Here is a 27,627-nt window from a genome sequence, read left to right on the forward strand (position 1 = left end):
GTAGTTGAGGCACAGGTGGAAAGGATAGGTCAATGGAAAAGGTAAGTAATTCTTATCCAAAGCATTCTGGTTACTGGCATGAGTGCCCCATCACACATATTATCTGTCCACCTTTATAACTTTGAGTTATATTTCTAGTCAAGCATGCCCTCTGTTTATGTGCCTTCCCCATCGGTCATGTTGAACCTATTTAAATTGCACCCTATCTGTACAAGGAGACAGAAATCTTTTTTCTCTGAAATAATATCTTCTAGTCTAGTAAAAGCACATACATCGAAGGGGCCTTGTGAGCTATGTGTTTGAGTGAGAACAGATTCACAGAGTGCTTTGAGCCAGAAACAACTTTATGAGGGTGGAAGGGAAACAGGATGAGCAGGTTCAACAACTGAAATTGTAATGGATCCAGTCAAAGGGAGTTCATGATTCCCCTAGAAATATTCTGTCACTTGAAAATTGGAGTGGAGGAATAAAATGGTAGTAATTACCACAGTTACAGAATTTAAAAGTCAGCAGAAAGTCAAAGGGACAAAGGATTCAAGAGCTAAGGAGAGAACATTATTGAAATGACTGGCAGTAGGATCTAGACTAGATAGGGAAGAAAATGAGGTTGAAATGATGTTGAGGAAGGAAACAATAAAGAAGCCCATGTGTCAAGTGTTGTATTTATAAAATAAAGAGTGGAAATGATTATGAATTTGATTGGTACAAGACTAAGGATTGAGAGTGGAGTAGCCATTGTGAATTTCAGAGGAGAGACTACTAAATGACGATGCAAAGTAAGAGTGTAAAAGTGTCAGAGAGGAGCAAGGAATACGTTGATTCCTTGCCCAAGCCTTGTAAGATGGGCAAGTGAGGTAAGGAGAGCAAACATTAGAAGATGTAGCTGGAGGTACAGGGTCCTCAGAGGAACACCAAGCTTTGACTATTACAAAGAAAGGAATTGAGTGTAGAAAAAAGAGGTTCAGAATGAAGGCATGTTTGTTAAAAGTGGAAAGGGAAGTTCCAAAGTGTACAGTGGAAGAACTAGACAGAAGATATGGAATGATAGGGAGGGAGGCTGAAAGAATAGGAAGTAGAATATAGGGAAAGGAAGCAGCAGAATGGGACATAACACAGTAGCAATAGAGGAAAAGGATTTGGTGACAAAAATGCAATGTCAGGTAGAAGGACATGTTAGCCATAAGAGAAAGAAAGGACTGATTAGGCAGAGACAGTGAGTACAGAAGGTTATACAGTTAATTAGCCCCAGAGTTCCACTTAGAATGTTAGTATGACAGAGATTCCTTAGTCTCTTCCTTTCCATACAGAAAATTAAAAAGGCATTTAGAGTATTCACCTTGCAAACCCAGACCTATAAGATGACAGTCAATGGTATCTGAACAATATGGTGTGGGGAACAACCTTAACCATAATTAAGACAAAAAGCAAAGATAGCTAAAAATATAACAGATACCTACTGGTGATTTTTAAAGTCAGGAATGTGAGAGGCAACCCCCCTCCCCGCCCCCAGTTTAAAAGCTGGATTTATGCTCTCTGAATCAGTGAATGTCACTAATGATCAAGATGTCCTCCTGGTTAACGAGGTATTTCTTAATTGTCACTAAAACCCTCTTATAACAGAATTTGACAAGGGCACACCTACAAGGATGATCTGCCTTGCTAATGTGATTCCATGCACTGCTGCTGGAAATATTAACCACAAAATGGGTTCCTCACATTTATGAATAGAAGAATCCTGCTGTCTCATCAAGACAGTTTCTCACTGCCAATGACACTTAGGTAGTAATGGTCTCTTCTGGTTTTGACTCACACTAAGCCATATATATCTTTACCCCGTACACTGATGCTGCCTTCCCAATACTCTACATATGGTTGCTTGGAATTATTTTCTCAAATATCATTTTCAAATACTTCATATATCAAGCTAACTTCCCAGGATTTTTCTCCTAAGTCATAGAAAGGTTGTTATCTGTGGGGGGAGGGGAGTGGGGATGGAATTCCTACATAGAGCATTCCTTATGCTAAGGAAATCACAAATCTTTAGTTTTATGTTGCGTGAGATACAAGGAAGTTCTGTTTCCACAGTTTGTGGTGATCAAGGTTGTGACCTAGCATGGTCTTGATGAGCTGTTGGAGGAAAAGCCTATCAGAAAGGAGAACATGAAGTCATGTGGCAATGGACAGTAGGGCAGGAGATCCAAAATTCGGAGCACTACAAGAAGCTTCCATTATTCCGAATGCATTGTGGTCTTCCTATAGCCCTATTGGGGAGGCTACCCATCTGTTCAGGGGGAATGGTCGTAAAGATTAATCAAAGCTTTCCTGATTTCACAACAGGTATTGTTCTTTGTTTAAGGTGAGCACGTTTCTCACAGTTGGGGGCTTATTAGATGGGTTCATTTCTCATATGTTATATATAATTCTAATGGGGTCACTCATATTTGCAATATTCAGTGACCCTCATCATCTCTTATCACACCAGATCTAGGATAAAGAAATCATAATCATGATTTTAATTTCAAGGATATATGTATGTTCTCCAATTTGGATACAAAAATTTTGCCAGAAGAAAAAGTGAATTCTGAATTAGACTGTCTGAAAAAAGAAATTCTGAGTTTTTGGAATTAGGAGGTACTTAAAATTCCAAGATGGAGGAGGAAGTTACTAGAGCGAAATGTAACTCTAGGATGGGATGTTGCAAGAAGCCTCAAGGGTTATAGAAGGCAAAGGACATGTAGGTAGACACTGCATTTCAAGCTCAGCAATCTCCAGCAATTTCTTCCTCCCTAACCCCTACATCCATTAAAAATGCCTGCCATAAAGTAGGAAGGAATTTGTTAACAGCCTCTGGACATGTCTCCTCTACTCAATTTGAGTACTTTTGAAATGCTAAACCATCCTTAGGCATCACCAAGTCAGGCATTCCAGATGCCAATAATGACCTCCTGCCTAACTTACCTTTCTGTGACTCACTAGCATTTCATATATCCTTTGCCCTCAAGGAATATGATAGGACATGAGGCTACAGCTACAGGACCAGTCTGATTAGGGTCCAAGATTCAATCTGTTGGGGACTTCTGATCTAAAAGTTGGCCACTGAGGAAAGGAAGTTTTCCTATTCATCAGCAAACAAAATTGAAAACTTAAAACCCAAACACTGGGTTGGATACTTCCATTTCTGTCTTAAGTATTTTTTGCACAGATGTATGACATAGTAGACTCATAATTTTTCAAGGTAGTTGATAAAATTATTATAAAAATAAACAATCTTCATGCAGCTCAACCTATTAAGAGGTTAATTAAAGAGGAGAAAAGATACAAAAAAGTCTAAAGAGCACAAGTCTCAAGATGGAAAACAACAAGCTTAAAATTCTCCTACCCTCTTTTGCTTATCCCTGTTGAACTCAGGTCAAGATAGTGAAGTTGGTGGCAGCCTCTTGCCAAAGCTTGGATCCCAATGTCAGTGATCTTTTTACATTCACTCACATCAAGATATCTGCAAATTTAAGATGAATAGATTTATTCTGCAGAATCTCAAGCACAGTTATACTCACCTTCCCAGCACTTAGGACAAGAAGGGATCTTTAAAAAAAAATAAATAAAGTGTATCCACTACAGGCTATGCTAATCAATAATAATATGGCACTTCAAGGTTTGAAAAGCAATATCCAAATGCTATCTTGATGAATTCTCACAGTGAGATAAAGATATTATTATTCCCATTTTGCAAGTGGGGAAAAGGTGAAGTAAACATGTCCATTCTCACACAAGTAGGATATTTAGGAGGCAAGATTTAAACCCAGGTGTCTCCAGATTCCATGTCCTGTGCTCTTTGCACTATGCTAGACTGCCTTTCTAAGTCAGCCAAGCCACACTACACACTAAGGAGGAATTCAGTGATGGAAAGAAAAAGCATGCCAAAGCAATTAAAAGAATTTTTCATAACTCAAAATATCCTCTCCTTAGATGATAACAAATTGTCCTTTGCTCCCCCCCATGTTCACTTGGCTAAGTCTAGAATCCATGCAAAATTCCATTATTGCTAAGATTCTAAACAAGCTCATCCCTTTCTGGCTTTGCACTCAATTTTCTGGTCATGAGAGGTTAGTGTGTGGGAGTCGAAGGGAAAAAAAGGGAGGCATTAAGAAAAACCATAAATAAACATGAGTTCAGTGAGTGGAGCATAAAAGAAGGCCAAACTGTTCTACTGTGACTTCCTTTGAACCATTGATATGTGGTTCATAAAAAACATATGGGAAATGCCTGAAGAGTTTTTGAAGTAAAATCTACTTGGAAAATCATGTATAGAAGCAAAAATAGCACTAATTTCTGCCATCCCTTCAACAGACAGATGCTGAAGGATTCATTTCCAAGCACACACAAAGGTACACACACACATGCACACAGACCATCCCCTCTGTACAGTCCCTCTTTAGTCTTTGACTTGGTTTCACATTGAAGTCAGTTTATCAACACTTTACTAATTCTTCAGATTGGGTGAAAAATTTGAAAAGTTTTGAAAAGCCATATTTTTGGAAGATGCCAATCAAATATTAGGGGCAGCTAGGCAGCACGGTGGACAGAGTGTGGGCATGGAGTCAATTTCAAGTCCATCCTCAGATACTTCCTAGCTGTGTAAACCTAGGTAAGTCATTTAACCTGCTTGCTTCAGTTTCCTCATTTGTAAAATGGGAATAAGAATAGCACCTGCTTCCCAAGTGCCATTGAGGAAATGCATTTCAAAGGTTCTTGTAAGGATTAAATGAAATAATAACTATATACCGCTTACACAGTCTCTTACACATAGCAAGTGGCATATAAATGTAGGCATTATTATTATACTATAGTATATATTATTATATTATAGGTTTTTAACCTGGGAATGCATAAACTTGAGGCCATTTTTGAGTATGTTGGTCCTTAAAGGTCCTTTTGGTCTAAATAAATGATCTTGCAGTGTATGTTACTTGAATGTCTATTTTGCATTCAATGCAGTATAAAGAAGTAGACAGAGTGTAAGCTTTTGGTTAAGAACACCTGGGTCCAGATCCCACCCCAACACTTCCCAGCTGGATGACCCTGGGCAAGTCACTTAATCTCCATGTTCCTCAACTATAGAGAAGATAGGGATCTACTATTGGTGGAGCACGTTCCCATACTGAGAGGCTGACCAAACAATAAAAACATGAAATAATGTGTTCAAATGGATTTAAATATTATGTATTCAAGTACAATTTTGTGAACAACACATAAGGGCGATGAAATTACACTGTAAATACTCCCATGAAAGAACTATTTTGGGGGTCCTGTAAAAATTCACACTCCCAGCTTAATTCAGCAAATATTAGGAAACAATGCTAGGCACTAAACTAAGCACTAAGGTTACCAACACAAAAATACATCTCTCACCTCAAAGAGCTAAGAGTCTACAAGCAAACAAAAACAAACCCTTGAATTTATTCCTTTGGTTGAATTTAGTGTGTTAACTTGGGTGTGACAGCAGTTTTCACCTGCAACCTTCTAATTCTTCCTGTGGGTTCTGGTTCAGAAGCTCCCACAATAAGTGGTACCTGATTGTTCGCAGGTAGGTACTAATTTCCAGCAAGCTTATATCTGTAACCCAGGCGCAGGAACTAAGGACCAAGCAGTCCAGATTCGGGCACTGCGTCACAATGAGATGGACAATTCGATCTCTCACCTACAGAAAGGAAGGCAAACAAAGGTTTCCTTTCAGGTGTTAGATTTCCCCCGTACAGAACATGTGCCAACAAAACAACATTCCTCATTCAGGGGAGAGATGGAAAGTGAGAGAGCTAGGACAGGAATTTGTTCAGATACTTGATATATTAGCATATCAGGATCCATCTAAAGTCATTACATGCAAATAGTAACAAACAGATAGCCTTTTTAATAAAGCAAGGAGTGACAGAGACCTTAATAGGTTGGTGATCTTAAAAATGATCTGGCTGTAAGAACTTATATGACTCTTGCATAATTTAAGAGGTTGATAATTTGCAAATAACCCTCAAGGGGCTTGTATTATTTTTGAAATGGTGAAGTATCAAAAAAAAAAAAATCAAGGTTTATCTAATCAGAAATTTGACCAGCTGAAGATAAAATTTAAACATGTATCTGCCATTAGAACTGATTTTAACTACATATTTTAACCACCTTAGTTCTGCAGAACACCTGAAAGGAACACAGTGAACAACTTTGTGTTGTTTTCATTATGAAACCATTTTAGGGACTATTTCATTCTCTATTCATGGTAAAGTTGTATTGATCTCCATATTATCCTCTTCCTCTTCCTCATCAATATGATCCAAAGCATTTATTAAGCACCTACGAGTACTTCAGGCTTCATTAAAGAAGCCTGTGTACTGGAAGAACAGAGTGTGGTATAGTACAATGGTATATATCTAATCTGTATATCAGGAACCCTACTGGCAGCATAAAGACAGCTTTTAAATGTAATATTAGTGATATTTTATTGTATTTTTATTTATTTTGTTAAATATTTCCCCATTACAGTGTGTTTGACACCTCTGCTGAAGTGGAATCTGGAGAAATGACTTTTAATAGTAGTCCTTGTATGAGCTCTGAAGACTTATTTCACCTCTTTGGGGAAAGAGCTACATAAAATTGGAGCTGGAAATAACCTAGAAGGCTTGGTGAGTCTAACTCCCTCATTTTTTACAGATAGGGAAACTAAGGTCCAAAGATGTTAAGTGATTTGCCCAATGTCACACAGCTAGTAAAAGTCTGAGGTAGGATCTGAACCCACCTCTTCCTTACTCTGAATCCAATATCTATTTGCAAAATGCAGGAATCTGACTAGATGATAGCTAAGACCCATTTCAGCTCAAAATTTACTGTGCTTGGACCAGTTCTTTTGCTCCTGGGGCTTACCAAATAACAAGATCTTAGAAGTCTTATCCAATTACTTAAATACAGTCAAATACAAGAGCATAGATCTAGAACTGGAAGGAACTTTCAAGGTTATGTAGTCTAACCTCTTTGTTTTATAAATGAGGAAAGTGAAACCTAAAGAAGGAAAGGAAGCTGTCCAAGATTACTCAGCTAATCCTTTGGAGAGCTGTGATTCAAACTAGACCCTCTGATTATATATTCAATGCTTTTCAACTATACTACACTTCCTCCCTAGCACAGATCACCCTTTGATGGATTTGTGATTTTGCCCATGTGGATGCTCCCTTCACAGTCATGGAATAACCAAATCTCAGAGATCATAAGGTCCTACATTTATAATTGGAAAGGAATTCTCTGATCATCTATATTGGTACATCAGCGGCCATGACCTTCATAGTAGTCTTTCTACTCATCTCATCATGAGCCCTATGAGATAATCGAGCATGCTATGACAAGGTGGAGGAAACACAGTCTTGGAAGCATTTTTTAAAAAATCACTTTATATGATATCTTGAGTAGTGAAAGTAAAAAAATGGGAAAATATCATGGAAGATATTAATGTCCAAAAAAGGCAAACAAGAGAACATTAATAACTAATGATTATAAAGTTACTTTCTCCTCTCTATAAAATATGAGAATAACCTACATCCATAACAAGCAACTCCCCAATGAAATCAAGAGAAAGAGATAGGCAGGCTTTTGCAGAAATACAAGTTATTACAGTAGGCAAGCAATACTTACCTAGTTTAGCAAAACCTAACTTGAGTCGTTTATCTAGTTGCACATCAACAGAATCAGATAATATATCCATTTTTCCATGCCCACAGTCTCATTTCACTTCAAAGAAGGAAGCAAGGAATATTTTCTCAACTTTTTTCCAGGGATGAATTTGATCATTTTAATTATGTTCTATTTATATTGTTATAGTCATCATCCATGATTTTATCTGTGTGACTACTCCTTCTAACGATGGGATTAACAGTCATGGGGCATAGAATCTTGGAAATCATAGGGCCATATATTTAGAGCTGGAAGGACAATCAGAGATTATCTAATCTAACACCCTGCTACCAACACATACGCACACAAAACTCATCTTGTGCAATTTTTATTTGTGACTTTCTATAAAGCATTTGTAGAGAAGTCACTAAAAAGGGAAGGCAGGAAATGGAATAAGCATTTATTAATGCTAACTTTGAGCCAAGTACTGTGCTAGACTCTTTACAAACAGCTCACTTGATCCTCACAAAACCCTGTAAGGTAGTGCCAATATCATTCCCATTTTACAGTAGAGTAAACTGAGGCATAGTGAGTTAAGTGACTTGCTCGCTTCACACAGTGAATTTGAACTCAAATCTTCCTGACTCTGGGCTCACTGCTGTATTCACCATGCCACCTCACTGCCTCTAAAACCACTGTCTTCCTCTGATTCTTTTAATATACCCAAGGGTAGACCATATTTCCACAGTGTAACTGGCCCAGAAATTCTTCCCAACTTCTTCTTCCTAAGTGGTTTTTCTACATTTCTATATTCTATAGCACAGCAGTGAATGGAGTGTTAAGGTCCAAACGTCATTTTCGTTGCTCATTAATAGCATGGATTTTTATAAAAACATTGTTATATTTGTATCTCTGCATTCATTTGTTATTGTCCCAACAGCTTGATGCACAAACACTTGGAATGTATATCATTCTCTTGAGTTTACTGTCAAGCTTTCTTTAGACTTGATTTCATTTCCACTGGTTTATGCCATTTTAAAAGGTGATATTGCTCATCATCTTCTCAATATTGGTCAGGACTGTTTCTGGGCTCTTTTGGCCTCTTAATTGCAGTGTCTATTTAACATTTGTTCAGTTTTTGCAGAAAATGGTAAGACTCTACACAACACGACTATTATGGAAGTCATTTGCAAAACTACACAGATATGGCCTATATTGAATTGCTTGCCTTCCAAAGGGAATGGGTGGGGAGGAAGGGATGAAGAGAAGTTGGAACTCAAAGTTTTAGGAACAACTGTCGAGTACTGTTCTTGCTACTAGGAAATAAGAAATACAGGTAAAAGGGTATAGAAAGTTATCTGGCCCTACAGGTCAAAAGAGAAGATGGGGGCAAGGGAAGGGAGGGATGATAGAAGAGAGGGCAGATTGGCGATAGGGGCAATTAGAATGCTCGGTGTTTTGGGGTGGGGGGAGGGGACAAATGGGGAGAAAATTTGGAACCCAAAATTTTGTGAAAATGAATGTTAAAAGTTAAGTAAATTAATTTTTAAAAAAATAAAATGGTAAGATTCAAGATCAGTATCATTTTTTTTTCATTTTCTACTTTTTGTAATCATGGGCTCTTTTGAAAAGGTCCAATTAGAGTTGATGCCCTCATTTTAATCTTTAAATTTGATGTTCATTTTGACCTTTCTTCCTACCATTTATTTGATGGTCTGACTGCATACAGTGGATTATATGACTCACATATTAGTCATTTTATTTTGGGGTGATATTTAGTCTTACCATGTCCAGCAAATTCTAGCTATCTGCTAGAAAAAAATACCTTAAGACTAGAGATTTTGGAACACTTGGCAAGTAAGAGACAGGATAGCACAATGAACTGAGTATTGGAAAGATCTGGGATTGAATACCACTTCAGCTCAGTTACCTTGGACAAGTCACTTGATCTTTCTCAGCCTCAGTTTTCTCATCTGTTAAAAGGGAATAATACTGTAGCAATTTCCTCACAAGGTTGTTTGTACCAGATGAGATAATATGGGCAAATCCCTCTTCAAATGTTAAAGCAATAAAAATAAAAGTTGTTATTATAAGCTTCATTTGTTTCTCAACACATCTTTGGGGGTGGGGCATTCTCTCTTGCACCCAGAGTCACTGAAGCATATTTGGAAGATTTTGTCAAGTTCATAGAATGTCTTTATCTTCTCATCCTGTTCAGTAGATGTTGGTACATAAACTGCCATGGGGGTCTTCTGCTTAGTCCATCATAAGCTCTCTAAAAGAAGACAATTTTGGATTCTGTGACATGATGAAGCCAACACAATTTTTCAAGAATTTTAAGGGATCATTTTATAAGATAGCAGAAGACACTCAAAGAATGGGGGAGGGGAAATCATGAATAATATTGATATCCAAAAAGGGCAACCGAGAGATTAAAACATTAATAATGTGTGTGCGTGTAAATGTATAACCCAAATCCCGAAGCCCATTCATATGGAACTCTCCTCATTTATGGAGATCAACGTCCCAAGCCTGCATGAGAAGTAGAACAGAGCTGGCCAGAGTGGAAGAGATGAGAGATTTGTTCTTTTTCCTGCACAATTATCTGGCTCCAACATCCTACTTTCCCTCATGGCAGGAAATAAAGTCTTCCTTAGAGAAAGGTGGATGAGGAGAAGCTAGAGATACCTATTCTGCCTCTCTGTAAGTCACATAATGATATTCCCATGCTACATGTAGGGGACCGCCTTTGTTACACATTTACTTTCTCTTTACAAAATCTTTATGAGAATGACCTACATGTACATTAAAGTGACTTCTCAATGAAAATAGGGGAAGGAAACGGGCTAGCTTTTGCAAAAATATAAATCATCAAGGGTATCAAGCTATAATTTGTAATTAGTTTAGCAAAACTGACTTACACATCACAGAGTCTAACAGCACCTCACTGTTACTTCTCATTCCACCACAAAAAAGTGAATGAGGTACAATTACCTAACTCTTCTCTAGGGATGTTCTTGGTCATTATAATAAGGGCAGTCAAGTCTCATCATTCACAGTAGTTAAGCTTTATAAAGTCACTGTGAACAATGAATTAGTGAATACTAAACCATTGCTTCTTTGGGAAATATAAAATTAAGTTCCTATGAACCTCTGGCCACAATATTTACTTTCTGGAGCAGCCTCATATGCAGATCAATAAATATCCTTTTCTTTTTTTATGGGTGTGCCATACTGCTGGATCATTAACGTTGAACTTTCAGCCAACAGCACCATAACTTATTTCTGAATGAAGCTTATCTAACAAACATATTTTTTCTGTAAAGTCTTCCTACATGTAGAAATACCAGACAGGACTTCCTACTATGCTTGGGGGTCATTTTAAAATGTGAAATCACCAACAAAAAGCACAAAAATGTAAAAAACATGGCACTAAATTATCTCTGAAAAGGACAGTCATTTATAGTATGAGAGCTGAAACAAGAAGACAGAGCTAGGAACATGCACACTGGATGACTCAAAGTTCTCACTGCTCCACACATGTCCACAGATGACTGCCAAAACACTGTAAGTACTGACTTCAAGGTTGCAAGTAAATTTTAGCAAGTAGGTGGATTCACAAATATAGAATCTGCAAATAATGAAGATCAACTATATTCAAATTCTTTTGTTGCTGTGTTTCCATCTATATTGTTTGTAATCATCATGTAAATTGTTTTTCTGGTTCTGCTTTCTTCATATTGAATCAATTCATATAAGTCTTCTCATGCTTTCCCTGGATTCTTCATATTCTTGGAGTTTTATGGCACAATAATAGACTCTTCAATAAGAGTACAGTAGACTCTAGAAATAGGATAGATATACAAATATAGGATATAGATATAGAAATAGGTCAGATAAATTTTGATGAAGTAAGAGTGGGTCAGGAAAGATCCATTACATGGGACAAAAAAAAAATTCCATCTTGCAAGTTCCTTCTTAGGCAATAAATGCATTTATAATCTTTGTAAACTGTGATCAGATTCTGGTTCATCCCAGGTTTCCCTTTTTGGATCTGGGATTTCTCCTGTTTTAAAGGTACACTAGGGTTTTTAATTTAACAATTATAACCAAGCTAATTTCAATGAACTTATTTCCCAATATAGAGGGAATCGTGATTTTAATGCACAAAATGCCCTTCCTGCCTCAGGATCACAAAAATAAGAATGCAAAATAAGTACTCTTGAGAAATTCCGCATATTATCTATCCATTTAAGCAAAAGGTGGGAAATGAATTAGATGGCAATGATATTTATAAACTAGCCTCTAACAATGCATTCTCTAGACAACTCAGAGAATTTGCCTACTGCTTTAAAACCAGTAGGAAGAAAAGTCTATGGGAAGGAAATCTCTCCGTTTTAATATAGCCACAGCCTGCTGGCTCAGCAGCCAAATAAAAGATTCTTTTGTCACCACACTCTACAAATTCTCAAGTCACCATGGCCAACGGAAAGCAGTCAGAAGATATCCAGGCATAATCCCAGGATTTCAGGGTACGCGAGAGAGGATATCCCTTCATGCATGCTGAAACTAGGCCCTATCCTCTGATTAGGATGCTGATTGAACATGCCCCCTTGGGGCATTCCACTAGTTATGAATACATACTTGTAGCACCCTATTTACTCCACCATTATAAATGAGATATTTTCACACAAGATACACAGCACCATTCCTCTAACTTCACATAAACTACAAGCAAAGACACCCAGAATTACAGGGAAATAAAATCATAGTGGCTGGGCTGTTTGTTGTTTTGAATAAAAAGAGATTAAGGGTTAAGGCAGATTTCTTTTCAGAAGTTTTGAGTCTGTGAAAGATTTCCCCAAACATATCTAATAACAGCATCAAGTGAGCTGAGGGCAGACTGTCAGACTTTAATGGAGAATTCCTCTCAGGGAAGCTACATTTTGATTAAAGAAAGCCTAAAGTATTTTTCTTCTTTCATTACTTCACTCTGCACTGTGGGTAGAACAACACTACCTCAGAGCCCCGGGGGGTGTTAGTGAAACAGAAAGCCGAGCTTATTAAAAATATTAATTCAACTGTATACGTCAGAGAATCCTTGTACAGAAGTCTTTGTCTGCCCACAGAGTGAAAACATTACAATCAATCAATGTAACAAAAGTTATGAGCATCCTATCATGAGAATGGATTGTCAGACAGAAGACTTTAACATACCAAATTTTGCATCAGTGATGTGGATCCAATGTCCTAAGAATTAAAAATAATATTAAGGGTTGACTTTATGAAGCCCCTGGTTTATTTTCTAACCTGAAGTCACCCTAAAATCTATCCCCCTTATCTTGAAATACCATAAAACTTACCCTTTATCCTGGACCATAAAATTTCTTGTCTCCCCCATCCTGGATCTTAAAGTTTCCTCTGTCTCCTTTATCTTGTGTCATCCATCTTCCTCATCCTGTCCCTAAAATCTCCAACCCCCATTAGAAACCTAAAAATTACACCATCATCCTACAGGCTGTGTATTGTCTGGTTCTTTTCTTATATCAGTGCCTTTGTTTAGCTCCTTGCTAAATCTCAGGTCTGCTGCTTTTATGTTAATAAAGTTCCCAACGGGCTATAGAGAAGGTCTTAGTGAATTCATTCACACCTGAACCAGTTCTCCCAAACTCTCTCCTCAACATCAAGAAACAAAATGACAGTGTTTTGATCAACCAAGAAGACTAGTTTAGAAATCAGGAGAGCTGGGTTCTAAAGACCTAACCTTGACTTAACACATATTTACTGGGTACCTACTATGTGCCAAGCCCTGTGGTAGGCATTGGAGGTGTATAAATACAAAGAAAAGAAGACTCTGTACCCTCAAGGAGAGCACTTAAAAGTTCTTAACTTCTCTGGACTTTCGATTCCTCATGTGGAAAAGGAAATGCTATATTAAGTGATCTCCAAGACCCTTTGCTCTTTCTCTGTACCAGTATAAATATGGCTAAATCCCAATTAGTGTGAATAAGGAATGTCATGAAGTTGTTGCATTTTTTGAATGTGCACTCTTTTAAGTTATAATTATATGTAAAATATAGTCATTGGTTCCAACCCAATGGAAATACACAGCAACTTTTTAAAAATAAGCTTTTGATCTGTTTGTTAATGAATAGCAAATAGTAAGAAAAAATGTATTTCTGACTCAAATGTAGAGTAGAGAAAGCAAAAATTTTTTTTAAAAAACTAAAAAAATCAAATACCATATGTAAAGATAAGCCTACACTGATAATATAATGAAAATTCATTATTGTTCCTTAAAATATTGTCAAGTATAGGTTGAACTGTCTTTCTTTACATCTCTTATACATTCTCTGTATGCCAAAAGCTTTATTCATGTCTCAGTAAACTTGCATGTTCACATTCTCACACAATGAACCAAGTGTAGTTGAACGACCTGAGGCATTATCTAAAATCAGTAATGCTTTAAATGTGATATTGTCTTTGCAATATTTCTCAACAGCTAGGCTAAACAACTTGAAAAATGGGTCTTCAGTAACAGCTTTAGTCATCCATGTTTTCTTATTTAACCACCAAATAACAAAAAAGTCATTGATAGTTGTAGCCTCTAGGAGCCCAAATATTTTGAAATTAACAAATAAACATAGATATTTATTTAAAATCGTTGCTACATTACCTCTCAATTAAATCCAGGCTGAGATTTCTTTTTTTCCTTTCATAGAAATATAAGTTCTGGAATTCATACTTTTCCAAAATAAGCCTTTGTCCACATAAAAAATGTGTTAATTAATGTGCCCACTTTATTCGATTATTGTCTTCAAAACATGAGAATAATTTAGCTGTTGGATCCTCATTTGCCCTGGCCACTTCTCTGGAATTTTAACATTATGTAACTGAATTCAATTTTTAAAGCAATCAGACCAACCAAAGCTATAGTAAAATTGCTTCACTATTCACTTCATTTCCATTTTCTTTCACTATCTTAAATAAACCTGAAGCCTTTATCTGGATAGGTTCTCTAAGAAAATGCATTTTTTATTGCAATCTTCCATCTTGACAGCTAAAAGATGCTTCATTTCTATCACTGGAACAATTCTATTTCTTGTAGTTTGCAAACCACAAAAAGCTGAGATAACTTTTTACTTCAATTTCACCTACTTGTTTTATAATATTCTGTACTATAAATTCAGGCATTCCAACATCTTGCCTATTTAGAATTAGTATGACCACATTCCTGCCATTCAATTACATGAAATTTTTGTTCTGAAGTAATAACAAGCCTCATTTTTAACCACACTGGCAATGTATCCATCCAAAGCATTTTTCCTTCTGTTCTCTTTTCAAAGGTTCTTTTTTTTAAAATAACACAGCTGTTGGTAATATGGTACACAGCATCACATCACATTCACTTGTGATGGTAGGAAATTGCAGACTTAGTTTGTCAAAAACCTCAACCAAGGCACAGTATAGCTGCATTTTGGCTCATCTTAAATGCAAGCTGGTATCATTTTATCATTTGCACTAAATCATATTTCACATTATTCTACCACACATTAATAACAGCCTAGGAATTAATTCTCAACAAAGAGGGAAACAATCTGGATTTTAGTCCAAAAATAAAGAGGATATATTATGTTCCTTTCCCAAATTCTATGAGGAGTGCTCACTTTCAATGATATCCATGTGTTTTGTTTTTACATTACACATATTTGCAAATCATTCCCATTTTGTCAGAGATGTCTTGTAACAAAGTAAAAGTTAATTAAAAATAAAAATAGTGAACTCATCTGAAAATGCATGCAACATTTCACATTTGTAGTACTCCCACCTCTTTATTTTTTAAAAATTAACAGAAATCTATTTTTTCTCCCTTCCACACACAGAAAAGAAAAATAACTTTCTTACAGGAAACAGGCAAGGTTAAGCAAAACAGATTTTCCCAATGCCTGCACACAGAAATACAAATGTCTCTTTCTATACCCCAAATCCATCACTTCTCTATAATGAACAGCATGTTTTCATCATTGGTCCTCTGGATTCATGAATGGTCATTGAATTTTTTTCAACATTCTATGTTCTACATTTTACTGGTTCTTGATGACACAAACATTCCCTCCACTGCTATAAATCATGGCCCATCCTTGCCTTCTGATGCTATGTGATCCTTATCCATGCCCCTCATAACTCCTCTATGCAAGATCTAAACAAAACTCGGAAGATTTTTATTTAATTTATTTGATATTTTATTGATACCACTACAACATTCAGATTATCTATCTTAAACCTTTTTGTCACCACACAGTATGGACCTTTAAGGCATGATGACCAACAGGAAACTGAGGATGAGGGAGAAGACAAAAATGGCCCTTCTATCATCATTTATAACCAGCAAATGACCCAATTCCTTTTCCGGTGATACATTTTCTGGACAATCTTTTATACCAATTGCTATCATAGAATAATGAATTTAGAACTAGAAAAGATCTTGGATATATATCATCCAGTATAGCCTTCTAATCTTACAGACATGGAAAATGAGGTCCAGGGAGATTAAGTTACTTTACCAGAAGCAACTCATAGGTGGGGCAGTGGATAAAGTGCTGGTCCTAGAGTCAAGAATACCTGAGTTCAAATTCAGTCTCAGAAACTTACAAGCTCTATGACTATGGGCAAGTCACTGGATCTGTCTGCCTTAGTTTTCTCAACTGTAAAATAGGGATAATAAGAGCACCTACCTCCCAAAGTTGTGACAAAATGTGTAAAAGCACTTAGCACAGTGCTTGGCACATAGTAGGCACATATCTAAAGGATTACTCTCACCCCCTTTTGTGGGGCCAGAAGGTCCCACAGGTAGAGACCCAGCTTCTCTGACTCCAAAACCAACACTTTCCACTGTACCACAGTGCCTCTAGTTTGTATGCAGATCATCTTGATGATGAGTGAGTAGCTACCGTGTGTCTTTCCATAGCCAGCAGGATGACCGACAATCTATATTCTTCTGGAACCGCAGGGCTCCATAATTGGCAGCCTTAGAGCATCCTTGTAAGAATGATAGTGTTGAAGAAATCCCTCCTTTTGCTATCTGCAGTAGCAAAAGCTAACAGCAGCTTTAGGAATCATTGAAAACAATGTACGATTTTCCAAGAGTGGTTTGAGCCAACTCTCTTCTTCCTCTTCAGTTCAAGGTCCATTCCATTGTCTATCTGGATTTCCTAAGGCATAGGGACTGAGGGACTTACTCAGTGGGGATGAGGCAGCCAGATTGCTTAGTATGTAGAGTCCTGGACTTTGAGACAGAAAGACTTGGGTATAAATCCTGCTTCAGATACTTAATAGCTCTGTGACCCTGAACAAGTCACTTAACCTCCCTCAGCCTTAGATTTCTCATCTAGAAATAATAACAGTATCTTAAAGGGGAATAATATAGTATCTACTTCACTGAGTTATCATGAGGATCAAATGAGAAAGTATTTATAAAAAGCGCCACAAATGCTAGTTGTCATAATCTGAGAAATATATTTCAAAATTTTTTCTATTATGAATTTGATAAATGTCAACAAACAAATATTACAAGGAGTAAAAAAGAGGTCTGCATATAAAATAGTGAATCTCTACTACATATATTAATTTATGTTTGTGTATGAATAGGCATGTGTATAGATTATATATGTAAATACATATGTGTGTATATATATAAATATATACCATATATACAGTTTATATAAAATATGATAAATATTTTATGTATACAGTATATATAAATGTATACAAAATATTATAAATGTGATATCTTTTGATTCATGAATAAACTGAAGTGAAGTAAGGCAGAATTGCACAAAGTCGTCAGTCTCACTCTCTCCTCCAGAGTCATCACAGTCCAGTGGCAGGACAGAATCAAGATGATCGGCAATGGCTCAGAATGCAGTGGATGAACTTGGTGGCTTCAATATATACATGTAAATATACATTTAAATACATACGCACAAACACATGCACACACACATATAAATTACACATGGTAGCTCCAACAGTGTTCTCTGTTTGCCTGTTCCCTTCTGAACTTCCTTCTCTCTTGTTTATTTTTAAATTATTTATTAATATGCGTTTCTTTCCTTTCTTCCTCTTATTTCATAAGCATCAATGCCCTCCAGTTCTCCCAATTAAGTTGCCCCCAAAAAGCCCCTCAGTTATAACAAAAAAGTATCATTGCACAAAATAAAATCACAATTGGCTACATATGAAGATATGCGTGTATAGGTGTATATATAATTCTGCACCTCTTAGACCATTATCTCTGTGCCAAGTGGTAGGAAATACTCCTAGAATTGTGACCGGCAGGCAACATGCATTCGTCAATCTACTTGGCTTTTCCTACGTGTATTGCTACAGTTAATCTCTTTGGAGTGGCAAGTGAGCTCACTGAGATCTTCTTCAGAGCCCTACCCTAATGACATATCTTGGCAAAAAGGTAACCCTGACCTCTCAAAAACCAAGCCAGTGGGGCTCTAGCAGGTTCTATCCAGCTGGAAAGGCTTCTAACAGTCTCAGGCTTTGCATTCCAAACACCAGCCAAGTTAAGTGTAAGAGATGTTTATCCACTGTAGGTTGGCACCTATGTGATAAATCCTTTTATCATTGCAAAGGGATAAAAATCCAAAATGACCCTCCATCCTATGGGAACTTTTTCTGTTTCTTCCATTGCAGTGGCAAGAAGAGGGACAAAGGATGGCAAAGATCTATACTCGATGATCACTAAAAATCAACTTGTCATCATCTTATCAACCTATGTACTAATTCTGTTCAGCAGATAAGGGTCATATGCACATATAGAAAGTTAATTTCCATTTCTGCTATATGAAATAGCTCCAGAGATTGTCTTACATGTGAATTTATTTTAAAAAATCATGAAAAGTGAAGATTGATTCCAATCCCCTACCCCCCAATTAGTTTACTGAATTTCTTTGGAGAACCCACTTTGTTTCTTCAACTTTCAAGTGTTTTGCCTGCTGAATTTAGAAATCTAGTTACCTTATTGGACAGTCATGAGGGATAATGAAGTAATACATTTCATTTTCTCCTATTTTGCATGCAATTATCAGCACCGTATTACATGGAAACAAGTTTATATATAAAATAGCTATGCAAATATCCATTATGTTTCATTTTAGCATACTTTACCTCCTTAAAATTATAATCATGCATTTCCATATACATGGGGAAAATTTGAGAGTATTATGTATTATAATAACATTTTTAGGATCCTGAAGAAAGAGTCAAGAAAAAAGCAAGACACTGTGAGAAAACTTAAATTCATGTCAAAGAAGCCTTACCATTTCAAGACCTGTCACATTAAGAGTAGTTACTTTTTTCAGGTTTGTCAGTATCTTGGCAAAGCAAGCATCAGTGATCTTGGGGACTCTCCCAATGTTCAAGGTCTGCAGATGGGGGCAGGATAGTGCCAAACAGCCCACACATCTGGCTGTGAGAGCATGACAGCCAAATACTTCTAGTTTATTGAGGCTGGAAGGGGAAAAGAAGGAGTTAGGCGTACTTCATGGTTCAACTCATATACACACACATACATACACACACACACGTACACAGCATTTGGCTGTTACCTGTATAGCATTTCCTTTGCAGGGGGAAGTCACTATTTCAATGACATTTTGAAGAAGCAAGTAAATAGGCTGGGATAACATGAGGTGAGATTACAAACAAGTCAGAAGATGGATAAAACCCACCAAACGCAGTCACTCGTCATTAACAAGTTTAACCCGTTTAATTTCACTGTACTGAAAATAAAGACATCTAAAGGTAATGGCACTTGACGGTAAAAGTGGCCCTGGAGTATTCTACTGTGTCAGATATCCATCCAATAAGCAAAGCTCAACTCCTACTAGAGTTTTGTGCCCCCCCAGTTTCACATTCTATTCCAAACCAATGGGGCACACAAGAATGTGGCCCTTGAGGATCACATCAGAGACAAATCAACCTGAGTCACTTTTAAAGCATCCTTGCTTATAAATGTCAGGTTGCACATACTGTATGAAATGATATGCAGAAGAGTTTATACTTCAGATAGTGCTGGTGGTCTCTTGTGTTTTCCAAGTGTTATCTGGATATAGAATTCAGCACAAAGTTCCCTGATTAGGAAGGAAGCAGATAATCACTGGACTTCTTGCTCATACCTGTCCCCAGCTAGTCCAAAGGGAATGACAAAACTCCCATAAGCTCCCTATTTATACTGATTTCTAGGTAGGTTCCTAAGGCTTCAAAAGTATCAGTTCTGTCATCTCTGTTTTTAAGGAATGCTCATTAGGGCAGGACTGGGCCATATGTGTTAACCATTCAATGATGAGTCACTACCAGGTGCAGGCTTTTAAGAATCCAAGGCATTCTCCCTTCTTTGGTCCAGTCTGTGCACTGGAACTGTGGTTCATAAACTCCTTTTATACCATCTTGACTCTCAGAGTCTCGGTTCCAGGTACTGGATCACAAATTTTCAGAACTGAAAGGGACCTAGAAAGATCACTGCATTTGATCCCAACCTGGAGCATGAACTTCCATGTAAACACACACAATCCTGTTTGCTGTATCAGTTTCCTATTATATTTTGATCTCTCCGCTTTCCACCCCAGCCTTTCTCCCTGACCCTCTTCCCACCGTGAGTCTGATTAACCCTGTCAGAGACAAGAGGAAGAAAGGTGGGAAGAGGAGACTGACTTTTCTCCTGCTATGTTTTTTCATCCCTCTGACTCCCAAGCTGATGACAGAACATTAAGTGAATGCCAGGTCATTACTAATTCCTTACCAACTAAACTACTGACTTGTAGATTGATACTGGGCTTTTTGATATGTGATGCACCTTTTGGAAAAGTGACTCTAAGCTTGCCACCAACACCTTAAAGTATCCCAGGAGGGGGTGTGGTTTCTGCTTTCTCTCCCCCTACACTCTTTCACTTTGAAAGGAGTCGTTCCCCTCCCCTGCTCCTGATTCTGACTTCTTATATTACTAACCTAGACTCCCAGAATCTCAGAAGGAAACGAACCTCAGAGAAAATCTAATCCACCTCCTCGTGGGAAAAATGGAGAGAGATTAAAGAAAAGGAATTTTCCAGAGCCAGTAGTCAGGGTCAGAGAGGATTAAAAGAAAAGAACAATTCTGCTTATGTAAATATGGCCAGGGCAAGCTTTTTACATTACTTTGGTTTGTTAATACTTTCCTTTTAATTATCTACTAAAATTTTGCTTGTATCTCCACGAGTTTCTTCAGTTGTATTAGGATTTCATTCCTTGCTGAGGATAAGACAGGAAGAGGATTTGGAATCTAGGCACCAACCAGGTCAAATGATAAAGAAGACAGTAGGGGCAGATAAGGCATCATCTGAGCCCCTCTGGACATTTTAGGTAATAAGAAAATCTTTATTATGGAAAATGTGCTGGGATGGAAGACAATATGGCTTCTTAAGCCTGCATGAGCCACTAAACATCACTGTGCTCTTGGAAACTTCATTAGTAAAAGATGACCCAAAAAGTTTAAGTGACTTGCCCAGGATCACATAACTATAATGTGCCTGAGGCAAGATGTGAACTCAGGTCTTCTAACTCAAAACCTAAAAGACTCTACCCACTCACTACACAACTATTTTTCTTGTTTGTTTCAATCTTTGTTACAAGGGAAGACTCATTGGGTGGGAAGGGTATCATGAGAAATAAACTTGATGTAAAAAGAAGTATTGAGGTAACTTTAAATTGTTTTAAAAGTTTAATTTTTTAAAAAATAAAATAACATGGGGATCAATTGTGAGTCCTCTTCTCCCATCCCACCTAGATCATTTTGTTCTGAAAAGTAACTCAAGAAAAAGAGCCTTCCCTTGATACCTGGCAAGCAAAGATGGCTCCATTCATCCCTCAAAATTTGCAGTACCTAACTTACTTCTTTCTGCCACTCCCCATATCACTGGGCTAAGAGAACATAAACATCTGCCTGAAGCAATTACATTCAAAGTTCCCCCAGGAGATGGCCCCTCTATTTGACATTGTCACACACATTGGAAAGGATAAATTTTTAAAACTTCATCATCTTGGCAAGTTAGGTAGCTGTAGAAAAACATTAAAGCGAGATTGAGAAACTAAGGTCCCCAGAAGCAAAATGTCACACAGCAGGGGCTAGCAGAAGGATCATATGTTATACACAAAAATCCAGTCTCTACTAGGCAGCATTTATTATTCATTCCATGCCTTCCAATTCCATACTCAGCCAGTTCTGCCTCTGGTCTCACTAAGACTACTAAAAGACCTGAATCTTTTCAAAAGGGTCAAATGTCTTCAAGCTGAAATTAATTTCTACAAGCCAAAAACCTAACAAAACCCACTTATGATGTGAAACTAAATTTTTAATGGTAAAAAACTAAATAAACAAGTTGTGTGACAGTTTGGAAATGAGAGCTCCAACCCAATTACAGCATTTCCCCAGACAGGTGCGAAATCTTGAATTTCTTCCTTCCATTCCCAAGAGCCTTTCAGCTTTTCTTGGACAGCACTGACAGTTGCTTAATTGGAAAGGTTGAAATTTCTTATGAACCACAGGTGAGCATGGCAATTTCAGCTGTGCCAAGCAGGCATAAGGGGGAAAGCACCTTAACTCTAGACTGAGATGTCTTGGCATCAAAGTTTTCCCACAGGAGAGACTTGGGACCATCTTGGTCTTAAGGAAACCATTCAATCTCTTTATATCAACATGCAGCTGATGAATTTGTGATACCTTTGTATTTAAAAGTATAAATTGTATTTAATTTTATATCTATATAAAACTTACATAAGTATGTTTTTAAATTTCTATCAATTTAATTTATATATTCCATTTAAAATATTAAAATATGATCAATTTCTCACTTAGAAAAATTATCTCTCAAGTTTTTTTCTCCCAAGTACATCATCCCAGTTCAGAGAAATAGATAACCAAAGCAAAATATAAAATAAAATTAAAATATGTGTAATTATTGTTTTGAGCATGTCAACAAAGAAAAGACAGGCTTAAGCAATCCTGAGAGTCCACTCTTCATTCATTTGTGAGCCCACTGAAAGATGCACATGGAACATTTAAAGTATGCTCTGCAATAAGAGGAAATCACACCAGAAAGAATTCACTCATTAAGGCTCAAAAGAACTATACCCAATAGGTAATCAGTGTTGATTTTTACTACTCCAGATACAGTCTGAACCTATAAAAACAGCAATGCTATCAAATTATAAGAACACATGAAATCACTGGGTAAAACAGATGACCATATATACTAACCTCTTCTCCCTTCCCACTAGAAGAATAAGATCTCTATGACATATCTTGAAAACTTACTGATGATGTGTTTTGGCACACAACTATACATTTGCTGGATTATTCTTTGGAATAGTACCCTTGGTAGACTTTCTACCTCCATATATTGTATCCACCTTCAGCATAAAATGTTTAACAGCCCAAAGTCATCACAAGGTAGTCAAAAGGTATAAAACATATCACAAATAGTCTCATGAATGAAAAGGATCTCTGGGGTCATCTTATCCAACCTGTAACTGTCCCAGAATTTCTATCTAACTGCACTTCCCCCTTCCTGAAATTATGTGATTGATTCTCTGAGCCCAAAGACTATAAATTTATTTATTCTCACTGATTTTCATTTTATTAAGTATATCATTCGAATCTTCCCAAAATATTCTGGATCCTATCATCTAACGTGTTTGTCATTCTTCACAACTTTGTCACCTGTAAACTTGATTCACTTGATAACTTCATTGAAGGTATTTGTAAAAATTCTTAGTATTTTTGTTAAATGTTATTAGTATTTATTAAATATAATTAAATATTAAATTAGCATTTATTAAATACTTATTAGTAAAAATACAGGACCAACAACATTACTAGGGCTCTCCATTAGAGACTTCCCTCCAAGATGATATTGACCTACTAATTCCCAGTTCTGAACACATCCAAGGACTATTACCTAGCCCAAATCTCCCATCAGGAAACACTGCATACATAAGGAGGACCTTAAGCTGAAGTCTGAAGGAAAGAAGGGTTTCAAAGAAACAGAGACAAGGAGAGAGTAAATTTCAATCACCGTGAACAGCCAATGCAAAGGCTCAGAGATGGGAGATTGAGTTTTGTGAGGAATCAAAGGAAGTCTAGTGTGGGTGGAACAAAATCTGGAAGGTTAGGTTGGAGCCAGGTTGTAAGATGGAGTGGGTGGGATGGAGAAGTAAGGTAGGAGGAAGGAACCGGCATTTATTAAGTTTCTACTATTTGTCAGGTATTGTGCTAAGTGATTTACAAGTATTATCTCATTGATAAGAACAACCATGGGAGATAACTACATTTTACAAGTGAGGAAACTGAGATAGAAAGTGGTTAAGTGACTCACTCAGGGTAACATAGCTATTAAGTGTCTGAGTCTGGATTTGAACATCAATCTTCCTGACTCCAAGCCTGGTGCCTGATTCAATATGGCACCTAGCTATAAATGTTTCAAGTACCCAAAAAGGAGTTTCTCTCTGATTCTGGAGCTGACAGTGAAGGAAAATTACATGGTCAGACTTCTGTTTTAGGAAAATTCCATGAGCATACTCAGTTCCTTCAGTAGTCTTCCTATATTGGATCCTTAATCATTCTGGTCACCTTTCTGTGGCCATTCTTAGTTTATTCATACAGGAACGATCTATGATTTTACCATGTGGGGAATAGGAACTTAATACACCAATGTAGATTGTATTCCACCCACCTCCTAGTAGATGAGTCATAGGGTGTTTCTGAAGGACCATGCAGGTTAAATGCCTTAACCACGGTCACACAGCTGTCAAGTGTCAGAGGTGGGGTTTAATTCATGGCTCTGGAGTATCAGAAGGATACTGGCAGGGACTTTCCTGATTCTAAGCCCTGTGCCCTATACACTCTGTCACATTTACTCTCAGTCCATCAACATATAGTTAAGATGGATGAACAAAATATTCCAGATGTTGTCTAAGGCAAGAAGAGGGGGGCCGGTAGCACCTCTTAATTCATGAGTACCAAGCCTCTCTTAATGCCTACTATCTCATTTACTTTTACAGCTTCCCTAGCATCAGATTAAGCCCAGTCACATCTAGAAGGATAAAACCAAAAGAACAATGTACTACCGATAGAAAATACATATCAGGATTACTATAACAAATTATTCTATCCATGAAAATGGAACCACATCACTAGACTCATCATAGTCTCCTAATGGACTAAATGAGTAAATGGAAGAAAAAAGCCAAGGGTAGAAGAAAAAAGACACAGCATGGTACAGTGGACAGAGAGCTGTCCTTGAATGCAGGAAGATCTGAGTTCGAGTCTTAACATGAACACACAATGGCAATGTGATGATACACAAATTACCTAGCCTCTCTGTGCGCTAGGACTCTAGGCAATTCTCTAAGTCTTTAAACTGCAAAAAAGATGCTGACCTGCATGGGTAGTGTGAATTCCCTAAAGTGAAATTACAGGTCCAGACCAGAATAATAGTTTCCTAAGAGAATCCTACTCTTTTAAAGGGATTGGCACTAGGGAAAGGGGAGAAAGACAGCTGAGCCACTAAACACAGGAGTATCAGTACACAAAGAAGATATATAGCATGTCCCAAAAGTAATAGTGCAGTCTCAAAAGTCTTAAGACTTCTGGGACACCTCATGACTATAGCTTAAAATGGCAATAAGACTTTTTGTAGGTAACAACTCTCAAGGTACCTGAAAAATAAGAAGTTACCATGTCTGAGGAAAAAAAAACACATAGGTATTACCTCTGAAAGAAAAGGTAAGCAAGAAAACATCAGGAACTGCCCATCCAAACATCTATTTTTCCATCTCTGTCTTTGCTTGCTTATATTTGTAGCTACAGAGCTTAGAGCAGTACCATATACACATTAAGCACTTAAAAAACAATTTTTCACTCATTCATTCAAGGAGGTGAAGGGAACAAGCATTTATTAGACTCCTACTATATACTAGGCACTGTGCTAAGAGTTTACAAATATTCTCTCCTCTGATCCTCACAATAACTGTGGGAGATTATCCCCATTTTATATTTGGGGAAACCAAGTCAGACGGAGGTTAAGTGATTTGCCCAGGGCCACATAGCTAGGAAGCGCCTGGGGTTGGATTTGAACTCTAGTCTCCCTGATTCCAATTCCTACACTTTATGGTGCCACATAACAACATTAGACAACAGAGATCCATTTTGTCCAATGACCTTTTATATTATACACATCAAGCAAAGCACAAGACAGGAAGACATATTATCACCACCTAGCTGCCTCCTGAATATTGTTGAGCTTCCTCAAGAATAATCCACATACAGCATGCTTGACGAAGGTACAAGAAGGGAACAGATGGATTAAATGACTCTGTCAGGGTCACCAGCAAACTTCCTCTTTACCACCACAGAACTGGCTGAAAGGTACAGAGAATATAAAATCTCTCTCTACCTTTTTTTTTCCCAAGGAAAATGCTAACTTCTTATCCTGGTATTTAAGGCCTTTTAAAATCTGACTGCCTCTTGAGTTTTTTGTTTAAATACCTATTTTCTCAATGAATTTTATATTCCAGCTAAAAAGTACTGGTCATTGCCCAAATTCAATACTTCCCCCTATGCATTCACAGAAGGCATTCTTCATGCCTAGAATATCGTTTTTCCTAGTCTCTGTCATTCAGAAATTTTAGGGCCCAATTCAACTACAATATCCTCTGTGAAGTTCTCCCTGATCCCCACTTTCCTCAATTTATCATGTGCTACAATTTACTAAATGATATATCCTATCCCTACTCCTAAAACAATATAACACCCTCCAGGACACAGATGTTTTGTTTTTCTTTTTGTAATTCCCAGCTGCTGTATCAGTCTTATATATAGTATGCACTTAGTAAATATTTTTTGTTGAAATGACTGTAAAAAAGACATTCAATCCAGTAGAGAAAAATTCTGACTCAAAGGTTGTCCCTCCAATTAGGTATCCATATGTATGTTAACATCATATAGGATTCTTTGCAAGATAGAATAATAACAATAAATAGCATTTATATGACACTTCATGGTTTGCAAAGTACTTCCCATATGTCAATTCATTTAATCTTCACAATAAACTTGTAAGATAATTGCTATTATTATCCCCTACTTTACAGATGAGGAAACTAAGGTATCAAGAAGTTAAGTGACTTGCCCAGGGTCACACAGCTAATAAATGTCTGGAACAAGATTTTGACTCAGGTCATCCTGATTCCAAGTCTCACACTTCATCCATTGCACCACCTGATTGCCCTAGAGATCACTGTGTTCAACATCCTTTTTAATTATAAAAACCAAGAAAAAATAAAGCAGGGAGATTTATGATCACTTAATATGTTTGCCCTGTCATGGCATATAACTCTATACAGCACAGAGTTCAAGTTTGACCTATACATGGTTAGGTCATCCTTCTTTGCAGATAACACATTTCTGACTACATGAACATGAAGCCTCCTAAATGAGGTCAATCCTCCTTCTAAAGAGTTCAGCCTCTGAACTCCGAAAATTAAGTTGAAGGTTTATTGTCCAGAAAATGCTATGCCACTGGATAAACAGCCTACAGAAGCTGTTCTTTAGTACATGTATCTTGTACAAACATTACTTATTGAAAATGAACTGGTGCCTTCCCTACTCCACCTCCCACTTTTCAGCTTCCTTCTGTGTTGTTTTCTCCCATTAGATTATGAGTATCTTGAGGGCAGAAACTTTTTGCTTATATATGTATCCTTAACGGTTATAAAGTGCCTGGCATATAATAGGTACTTGACAAATGTTTATTGTCTCTGGACAAAAGAAAGAACTGGATCCAGAATTGAACAGGAAGAAAAGTAAGGACCAGACCACTTTCGAGAAATTGCAGTGATTTTACTTGGGGAGCTAGGTGGTACAGCGGTGCCAGGCCC

The 27,627-nt window shown here is 37.2% G+C and overlaps 1 protein-coding gene across 4 annotated transcripts in view; it reads right to left on the reverse strand.

Moving 5' to 3' along the window:
- LOC140501482 (uncharacterized) overlaps window positions 1–27,627 on the reverse strand; it is a 168,610-nt gene that overhangs the window by 26,748 nt on the left and 114,235 nt on the right. For 2 of the 4 annotated variants that reach the window (XM_072605181.1, XM_072605172.1), the window contains 3 exons: window positions 18,981–19,170; window positions 5,571–5,698; window positions 3,380–3,496 (listed from right to left, as the gene is read on the reverse strand). In XM_072605181.1, coding sequence (XP_072461282.1) covers window positions 3,380–3,496; window positions 5,571–5,698; window positions 18,981–19,170 — 435 coding nt within the window. Of the gene's footprint in view, window positions 1–3,379; window positions 3,497–5,570; window positions 5,699–8,022; window positions 9,926–18,980; window positions 19,171–27,627 lie in introns of those variants that run through there. The other 2 variants (XM_072605190.1, XM_072605200.1) reach the window with 2 other exon arrangements.

Source organism: Notamacropus eugenii, chromosome 1 (genome assembly GCF_028372415.1).
Source record: "Notamacropus eugenii isolate mMacEug1 chromosome 1, mMacEug1.pri_v2, whole genome shotgun sequence".
NCBI lineage: Eukaryota > Metazoa > Chordata > Mammalia > Diprotodontia > Macropodidae > Notamacropus > Notamacropus eugenii.